Source organism: Anopheles ziemanni, chromosome 2, assembly GCF_943734765.1.
Source record: "Anopheles ziemanni chromosome 2, idAnoZiCoDA_A2_x.2, whole genome shotgun sequence".
NCBI lineage: Eukaryota > Metazoa > Arthropoda > Insecta > Diptera > Culicidae > Anopheles > Anopheles ziemanni.
The window spans coordinates 79,624,495-79,633,416 of record NC_080705.1 but is presented as its reverse complement, the minus strand read 5'-3'; the positions used below and the strand labels follow the sequence as shown (position 1 = coordinate 79,633,416).

General features: G+C 47.6%; 2 protein-coding genes across 2 annotated transcripts; one reads left to right on the top strand and one right to left on the bottom strand.

Moving 5' to 3' along the window:
• Window positions 1–643: 643 nt before the first annotated feature.
• LOC131289039 (E3 ubiquitin-protein ligase RFWD3) lies at window positions 644–2,678 on the top strand. The gene is made up of 2 exons (XM_058318238.1): window positions 644–1,032; window positions 1,093–2,678. The coding sequence occupies exons 1-2, from the start codon at window positions 687–689 to the stop codon at window positions 2,619–2,621; spliced, it is 1,875 nt and encodes a 624-aa protein (XP_058174221.1). The 5' UTR covers window positions 644–686; the 3' UTR covers window positions 2,622–2,678.
• A 2,495-nt stretch (window positions 2,679–5,173) lies between these two features.
• Window positions 5,174–8,339, bottom strand: LOC131288855 (neurotactin). Its single transcript, XM_058318038.1, has 2 exons — window positions 7,226–8,339; window positions 5,174–6,750 (listed from the first exon to the last, which is right to left on the bottom strand). Exons 1-2 carry the CDS (start codon window positions 8,337–8,339, stop codon window positions 5,174–5,176), a joined length of 2,691 nt encoding a protein of 896 aa, XP_058174021.1.
• Between the last annotated feature and the right edge of the window lie 583 nt (window positions 8,340–8,922).

Below are 8,922 nucleotides of genomic sequence, written 5' to 3'. Positions count from 1 at the left end.
ATAAATTTGTTCGCGTGGATGCGCCCGGTCATCCATTGAGCGGTCGAATGATGAAATGTTTTAAAAAGAATGAATAATTGTTTGTTGCATCGGATACAGAATTTGTAAAATTATTTAATATCTCAACCAGTGCTTCCATGTTTGCAGAAATTCTTTAAATGTTATTCGTTGCGAAATCAAATTGTTTGGCGCCTTTTGTCAAGATGAAATGGTGAATGACAGATAGCTTGGAACCAAAGTGCATGCATACGAAGGTCTAGCTGAAGCTCCCTACGTGTTCACCATTTTTGAGGACATCATATGTCAGGTTGACTTTAAACCTCTTCTTCAGCAAGCGATTGCAGTACCGTCGGTACTCTTGTGTCAGTTCGGGGCAAGGCGAATTGCTCTTATAACGCTACCTACAACTTTAGATACATTGTTTCGATGGTTCAACACAGTTGTGTACTTGCATTGTACGTTACAGCTTCAAAACAACCGTCTCCGCAGAGGGAAATTAAGTTACATTTATTTAAACTCGATTGGAAAAATGTCCTTTTAGCGTCTGATTTGTGCTACGTTATTCTATGGATTCAGTTGGAAATGCCCAACCGGGAGAAGCCGGTAGCGATGAGGTCAGCGACGACGCAACACAGCCGGTAGATGAAATACCACTGGCATCAAACTCTGAACTGCCTCTCGTTGGAATGGGCGCTCATGCTACCATTTCCGGCGACTTCTCCCATCGAAACATCGTTATTGATCTGGTCGATCCTCAGCCAAACATGGAAATCGAGTTGGATCAGCTCCAGGCGAGTGTGTTTCAACCCGTTATATTTGTTGACAACTATGTGCCGGCAGAAGGAGCCCTGGACGGGTTATCGAATCCCGCGGGGGACGAAGAGGCAGCGGAGATTGTTCCAGATGTAGTAACAATACCACCGACCGAGCAACCGACTAACAATGATGCCACAGAGCAACCGGTGGCGCACTCTACGAGATCTTCAACGCGGTCCTCTACGGGATCAACTCCGGACAGTACACCCAGAAGAAGTAAGTTACCGCAAGAGTACCCATTTCATGTTGTTCCTGTCTAACGCTGTATATTTGTAGGGAAACGAAGACGAACATTTACGCTGAAGGAAGTTGACTCTCCTAAACCTCCAAAGGTCGATGACGACGACGACGACGATGGCATTATTTGTTCAATCTGCTTCAGCGAGTGGACAATGACAGGCGATCATCGGGTGGTGGCACTCAAGTGTGGCCATTTGTTTGGCATGTCCTGTATCAAGCGGTGGCTCCAAGACAACCCGGCGTCCGTTCGGAGCTGTGCTACATGCAAGGCGAAGGCTAAACTTTCCGACATACGCTTCATATATGCCCGCGCGATCAAAGCGATCGATAATACGCGCGAAATTGAATTGACAAAAGAGTTGGAGGGCGAAAAGAAGAAAAGCAGTGAACTCCAGCTGAAGCTTTTTATCACCCAGAAAGAGTTGGAGGATTTGCGTAAAGAGGCCAAGCAAATTAGAAGTATGATACAGAACATGAGACAACCGTATGTCGAGAGTCAGGAACTGTCTCGGCGGTACAGTTACCATTTGACGCTAGAAAAAAACATCCTAATCAGCAACGATCCGGGTTGCCGGGTTATGGTGTACGCTTACCAGCACAAAATGTTGCTGATCTCACAAAAATCTAACCTGAATCTTTTCCCGGGATATGCCATACGTTTGTTGCAGCTGCCCGAGTTGGCCGGTATATCGATGAGCTCTGTGATACACGTGTCAACCAAACAGGTACGCGACATTGCCCTAGACGAAGTGAACAACGTGTTTGCATGCGCCACGATGGAGAATAACGTAAAAGTGTTCTCGCTAGTAACCCGAGCGGTCACCTGTTCTATCACGCTCGGCGCAGACTCTATCATCTGGTCGTGCGCGTTTGACCGTGGACGGCCCAACATTCTGTACCTTGGCACGCAACGTGGCGAAGTGTTTAGGTACAGCATTCAACAGCCAAACGAGCCATTGGACATGTATGCAGTAGGCCATGAGATTGTGGAATACACCGCCGTCATCCAAATCTGCCCGGTCGAGCCGACAGCGACCATCCCATTTGGAGGGTTTCTGGTGTGCAAACTTAAATCCGCCTGGTTCTTCGAGTACACACAGGAGCAAGGGCAAGACAATGTAACTGGTCATCGACTCAACGTTTCGCCCGGTACGCTATCTGCGATGAGCTACAACCCCGATAGTGGTCACGTGTTGATATCGGTACGCCCAACGCAAACTGAGCCTTCCACACACTTGCTGGCCGAACTCGTGAAAGAGGATGGCTCATTTTTGCTGCACAAACTCCACGCTTGGCAGGGATCGCGGTTGCAAAAGACGATCCAACGATCCGCGCAGGTGTTCATGAACAAGGCTGACACGCTGGTGCTTGCGTACCAGGAGGACAATAAGGTGCTAACGTCGTGGTGCAGCAACAGCAAGAATCCCGTGGGGCAACATTTGCCATTGGGCGAAACCGTGTACGATATATGTTCGGCAATATCCACCACGGGGAGGATGTACTTGGCGGCACTGAGCGATAACCGTTGCCGTGTCTACTGTGTAAATCAGAGCGTGTTAGATTAGGAACTGCCAGAATCAGGGAGACTTTTTTTATAGAATAAAACATAATATTTCACACAACATTACATTCTCATTTTCTTTCGAAAATAATGCTTCTTGTTTAACGATTATCATTTTTTACTGTTTTCATTTCTTTCATATTTGATCATTCTTCTCGTTCATACGTTTTTCGGACATGTGAGCTTTAAAATATTTTAAATGAACCATGAAAACTACATTCCAAACAAGAGTGTATATTTTGTTATCGTTCTGGTTTTAGTAGCATGCTGGGATATTACACATTGCATTTCTTTCTTCCATTTCGTCTTTTTCTCTTTTTCATCACTTATTTTTGTTAATGCTTCTGGTTTAGTTTGTATGGAAATTTCGTTTACAAGTTGATAGCGTGTGTTAAATGCTTTCGAAACATTAGCGCACTATCGTAACGAAAGAGAAAAGGGATCGAAGGAAATTAGTACGATAGTCACGCTAAAGGTATAGTAGGATTTTTGTTTGTTCCTGTTCCCGCGGCACATCCCAAAAGGTTCGCTTTAAATGTGATGGAGCATTTGAGTATTTTATTTCGCCAGTATAGGATCCCGGGCTGTTTGTTAAAGTAATATTTCATTCATTGAGGTTGAATCGGTGCCTTCTACTCTTGCTTTCATTCCTCTCCTTATGCACTACTAAAATAAAACTCCCATCGGAGCAACTGCCCAGAGGCAGTTTTAGTTAATTTTTAGAGAAAGGATAAGAATGGTTGGACGAAATCGAAACTAAATATAAGATTGTTAAATAGGATAGGGAGGGATGGAAAAATAAAATGAAAACAAACACATAGCCAACCGATTGTACACGTCTAGCAAACTATATTGTAGGTGAGAAACAAAGTGAAGGAGAAATCGGGTGGGTTAAAATGACGTATAATAATACAGCGTATTTTAAAACTAGCAAATAGTATATAAATTACAACAATACACGTAGGATACGCTTTCGGTTTCACTAAACTTACGTTCGCTTACACTGTACTATTCTTGTTGTCTGCTTTCACTTTTCAATCACAAACGCGTGATCATTACTACCGATCATTGTTACCGATCGTGATCGGTTCGTTTATCGGCTCAATGTGCAAACTTTGCAGATTTTACGTCGTCCACCAACGCTATACTGTTTATTCACATGGTTTGCCCTCACACTGCTTAACTTCCTACAGAGAGTTGTGTCCTTTATATATAGTTATATGCTGTTGTTTCCCTTTATGATCGCCTAATGATTACTAGAAACTCACTTCTACATCCCGCCAGGGATTTATACATAAATTAATCGCCTCAAAAAAGAAAGAAATACTTGAGACACATGTTTCTTCCAATCCTCACTGCGTGTTCACGTGGTTTACAATTTTTATTTCTTGCTTTCTATCTAATGTTTTGCACGTGCGTACCCAGGATGGATTTATAGCCTCACCCCATTATTTAGTACAGCCGACAATTTTTGTTGATGTTTTTTACTATGCCTGTTGGAAAAAGGAAAGCTAGCTTGATTTTTGTTCTACGATGTTATAAAGAGGTTTTCCAAAACGTCATTCCATTATATTACTCTCCTACCTCCTTCCCGAGGACAGAGAATCCAATACAAGTCCTTATTCGATAGAATTATTTTTTTTATCATTGTAAATGTCATAAGACCTCTGTAATGAGTAAGGAGCGCTCTTATGTGTATACTTGACTAAGCCTGAAACTAGACAAGGCGTTGCGCTGCAATTTCCCTTCGCTTCAACCGAGATAAAAGTAGCAGATAATTATTAGCCAATTACTACCAAAGCGACATGGAGCGCATACGAAAAAAAAACAATGTCTATATAAAGCCAATCCTACCCCTACACTGCACATAAGCTGACGAGGACAACGAGGAAATGAAATCGAACGCTATGCTCCCGGATGACGGTTGATTGATCTTTTTACGGTTGAGCACACCATTTCAATGAAAGAAATACTGTTACTTACGGGTTGATAATATCGTACTTTCGGTTTCCGGTTTGGCGAAAGAAAGGTTTTTATAAAAACTGCCCATCCCATCATACTTATCATTAGCATCAGACATAAAACTGCTTCAAAAATGTGACATACAAGAAAGATGCCGTTTGTAAAAAAAATGCGCTAAGAAAATCTATGCCCACTAGATGGTTGAGCGTTCATGTTTCGCGCTCCCAGCAGACAGTCACCCAGTTTTTGCACCAAGCTGGTTCGGTTTTTCATTTGGCAAGTGTGTTGTGTAGTCCACACAAGTTCACCTACGCGTTACCGGCTACTACGACTCTAAAACTTGTACATTTGTGTATATACTAGTTGTGTATAACTGGTCTTCGTCTTAAAGATTGAGGGTTGACAATTTGCGTTACTTAATGCTAGGTTTGTTCACTTTTCCCTCCAGTTGCTGTCAACGGTTGTTTATTTTTTTCAGTTTTGTCTTGTCAGGGCCGTGTCCTGCTTCCGTGCTCCTGTGACCGTGCTCGTGTCCAGGTGCCGTTGGTTTTTTTTGGTTGGTCCCACCCGAGTCTGGCGAGTCTGGAGGACACCTTAATCTAACCGTGCGTACCGCGGCACGATGTCGTTCTTGATCCAGAACCGACAGTTGTCATCGTCGTACGTCGGGAGTGCGTCCTGGCCGATGTCGATGTGCTTTTTCCGCAGCTCGTGCTTGATCTCACCGTGCGAGACGTAGTGGTAGAAAAGCTGCTGCATGGCGGACACGTACCGCCGCTGCTCGGGCGTCTTCGGTTCGTAGCGTCCCAGGATGGCCTGTACGTCGGCGTCAACGTCCGCGATGCCGAGCTCGCCACCCGTCTGCGATACGGCGTAGAACTGCGCACTCGGCAGCTTCTGGACGATGGTGAGCAGCGGGCAGATGGTGCGGATGTCGGAGATCATCGCCACCAGACCCTGGTAGGTGGCGTTATACCGTCGGAGCGCATCCTCCGTCAGTCCGGCCTGTCCGATCACGCTCTCGTTGACGTGCTTGGTCACCAGCTCGGGCGTCCACTCGGTGTACTTCAGGTGAAGCCTGCTGTTGTGCGCTTCGTGCGCCGTTGAACCGATCATGTACCGCACGCCGCTGGAAACGTCCGCCGTCCAGGCGTCGGCCGGATGCTGCTGCAGGATGTTACCGTCCAGGACTAACCACTCGTGGCGCGGGTTCGCTGCCGTCGTCGTGTTCTCATCGACCGCCGGTAGATCGGGGAACGTACGCCGCCAGACATCCGGTACGGCATCGAGCAGTTCCTCGTCACCCTTCTCCATCAGACATTCGGCGGTTTCACAGCTCACCTTCTGCATGTACAGCGCGTTCGCCTTCTCCGAATCGGCCAGCGGTTTCCCAGGGAAGATGGCAGCACCCGACGAGACCCAGGTGCGGGCGAACAGCTTGCCGGTCTTGTTGGAGGACGCGAGAGCCGTCACGAGCGTACCACCTGCCCGGTGTCCGAACAGCGTCACCGACTTGGGATCTCCACCGAAGTGCGGAATGTTCAGCTGGATCCACTTGAGTGCGACGATCAGATCCGTCAGTCCGTAGTTGCCGGAGGTCGGTGGATGCGTGCTCTTGGTCAGCTGCTCCACCGCCAGGAAACCGAACACGTTCAGGCGGAAGTTGGGCCGCACGAAGATGACATCGCGTGCACGGGCAAATCGCGTCGACGGTCGCAGTTTTCCCGGCGAATCACCGGTGAACGATTCTGCTCCGACCAGCACCACAACCGGCAGGGGGTTATCGTAGCGAACGTGCGGAGTAATGACGTCGAGCGTGAGGCAGTCCTCCACACCGTCCACCTTACCGTCGGCCAGGAACTGCCAGCAGACGGGCGTGGCGTTGTGCGCCTTCAGCGTTCCGTTCCAGCAGTGCTCGATGTTTTCGATCGGTCGGGCCGCTTTAAAACGATTCGCACCGACCGGGGGAACCGCGTACGGGATGCCACGGAAGGCGAAGGAGCCATCCTCTAGCACGCCCTCCACTCGTCCACAGTTCGTTACCGTTTCGATATACTTGCCGTCGCGAACCGGAGCCGTGATCGGTTCGCTCTTGCCCACGAACGTGAACGCGACGATCAGCGCCACAAGGACGAGGAAGATTACGATACCGGCAATGATGGCAATATCATCTGTGGAATAGAGGAAGGAGGAAAATGCATAAAGAAAACGATCAATACGGTAAGTAAAGGAAAAACATATAGAATTTTGATGTTTATCTTAAGGTTAGCAAAATAGGCCTTGAAAATACTTTTGTAACTAAACCAATTTGAAAATTAACGTTTCTTTATCTGATTCTGTTTCTTTTCTTGCATTTATCTTACGTTCATCGCGTTGAGTGTTCAAATTAGTTTTAATTATTATTAAAATAAATTATTCATTAGTTAAAATGAATTGAGTTACATTAAAGTAAAGTTCGAGAGTGAATTGAGTAGGTTTTTTAAGATTCAAATATTTTCCCGCTCTACTTTCCTGTTTGTAGCCATTTAGTTTGTTGTTTAACAAGTTTTTAACTTGACACGTTGTTTTATAATTTTTTAAAACAATTATAAATTTGTTTTAGAGTAAATTTAGAGATCTTTCGAAAAGTGTTTACTTCACACTTACCAACAGAGCACCGGTATGCTTGAACCCGCTCCAACAGACTACGCTCCTGTGCGTCCTCCTCCGCCTCGGCCGCCTTGTCCTTCGCCTCCTTGTCCTCCGGCTTCACCAGCGCCTCTCCGTCCGTCCCATTCACGCCAGACTTGTCCACCACGTCCTTCGTGTCCGCATCCTTTAGCGAGTCGTCAAGCGTCTCCATCGAGGCTAACCCAGCCCGGTTCTTTGGTGTCTTGCCCAGCTCGATATCGTCATCCGGATCCCCGCTCGCCACCGGCTTGAAGCGCTTTGGGATGATGCTTGCCAGCGGAACGCGCAGCGCGTCCAACAACCCGCGCTTCGGCACCGGACCCTCCGAATCGTCCGCTCCGGTGGCCGGTTTCTTCTCCTCCACCGTCTCACCCGCAACCTCACCCGCCGGCTTATCCGTCGCCTCCGCCGTCACCTCGTCCTTCTCCTCTTCCTCCTCCTTGTCGCCCACCTTCGCTGCACCATCTGCACCCACACCGTCCTCGGCCGGTTTCTTCGCGAACGGATTGCGTAGCTTGAGGTTGGCGAAAAATCCACCCCGCTTCGGCTTCTCCTCCGCCCCGGTCGGCTTCGCTTCGTCCACCTTGACCACATCCTTGCCCTCGCCATTCTCTCCACCCTTCTCCAGCAGCTCGTTGTCCGCACCGTCGGCCTCCTTGGACTTTTCCTTGTTCTTGTTGAAGAACCCGGGCAGCTTGAACGCGCCGGCCGGAACCTTCTTCGGTTTCACCTCGCGCTCCTCCGCCTGCACCTTGTTCGGTTTGTCCGGCTTGCTGGTGGGCTCGGTCTCGTCCTCCTTCTTACCATCCTGCTCCTTGTGCTTCTCCTCGCCGTCGGCGTCTTCCGGTATGTTAATAATTTCTTCCCCATTGGCCACATTTTCACTGCTACTCTTCTTCTTCTCGGTGGGCTTTTTCTCGTCCCCATCCTCGTGGCCGGCGGTGTTGGTGCCGTTGGTGTTGCCGAGCAGCTTTTCCGTCTCCTTCGCCTCCACCTCCGGCCCGTCGCCGGTCGGTAGGGGTGTTTCCGGTTTCCCACCCTCGTTCGCCGTCGCCGTTGGTCCCGTCTCCTTTTCGTCGGTTTCACCCATTTTGTCGCTGTTTAATCACTATCATTTACAAATGGTAAAAGAGAGAGAAAGAGAGAGAGGGAGTGAGAAGAAAACAGAGCAAAGATTAGAATATAATTGAATTAGCGGTTCGCGCGTTCGGGCGGCATTTTGTTCCATGTTTTTCGCAAAGAGGGCACAAAAATCCTATTAATGTTATGCCTGGGTGCTTTCCCTCACAAACGCACCACCGTTGGGTGTGATTTTATGGGGCCAACATTCATTCTAAAGAGACCTCAATTTTATCCTTAAGCCAGCTGGAAAAACGGTGCGTCATTAGGAAGGTTGTTTTGTTTGCCGGGTTTTAGAAATCTAACACCGCCCCATTGAAATCCGTCACGGTGAATTTCTTCTCCCCGAAGGCGATACGAGTCGTGCCCGGTTGGCAGATAATCTTTCACGAATCAAATTGATGGAGACTGTCTTAAAATAAATTAATCTCAAAGAGATAATATTATATTGAGTATTCCCTTTCCATTCCAAATACATCAAAGCGATCTTTTGGCATCCTGTGGGTAAAGGAAACAAAGTTGCTTTAAAAGATATGAAGAGGCTCGTCAAACTT

Coding starts and splice junctions, on each gene's coding strand:
- LOC131288855 (XM_058318038.1), bottom strand. CDS start 8,339: ATGGGTGAAACCGACGAAAAGGAGACGGGACCAACGGCGACGGCGAAC. Junction 6,751..7,225: donor AGCATACCGGTGCTCTGTTG/GTAAGTGTGAAG, acceptor TCTATTCCACAG/ATGATATTGCCATCATTGCC.
- LOC131289039 (XM_058318238.1), top strand. CDS start 687: ATGGGCGCTCATGCTACCATTTCCGGCGACTTCTCCCATCGAAACATC. Junction 1,033..1,092: donor GGACAGTACACCCAGAAGAA/GTAAGTTACCGC, acceptor GTATATTTGTAG/GGAAACGAAGACGAACATTT.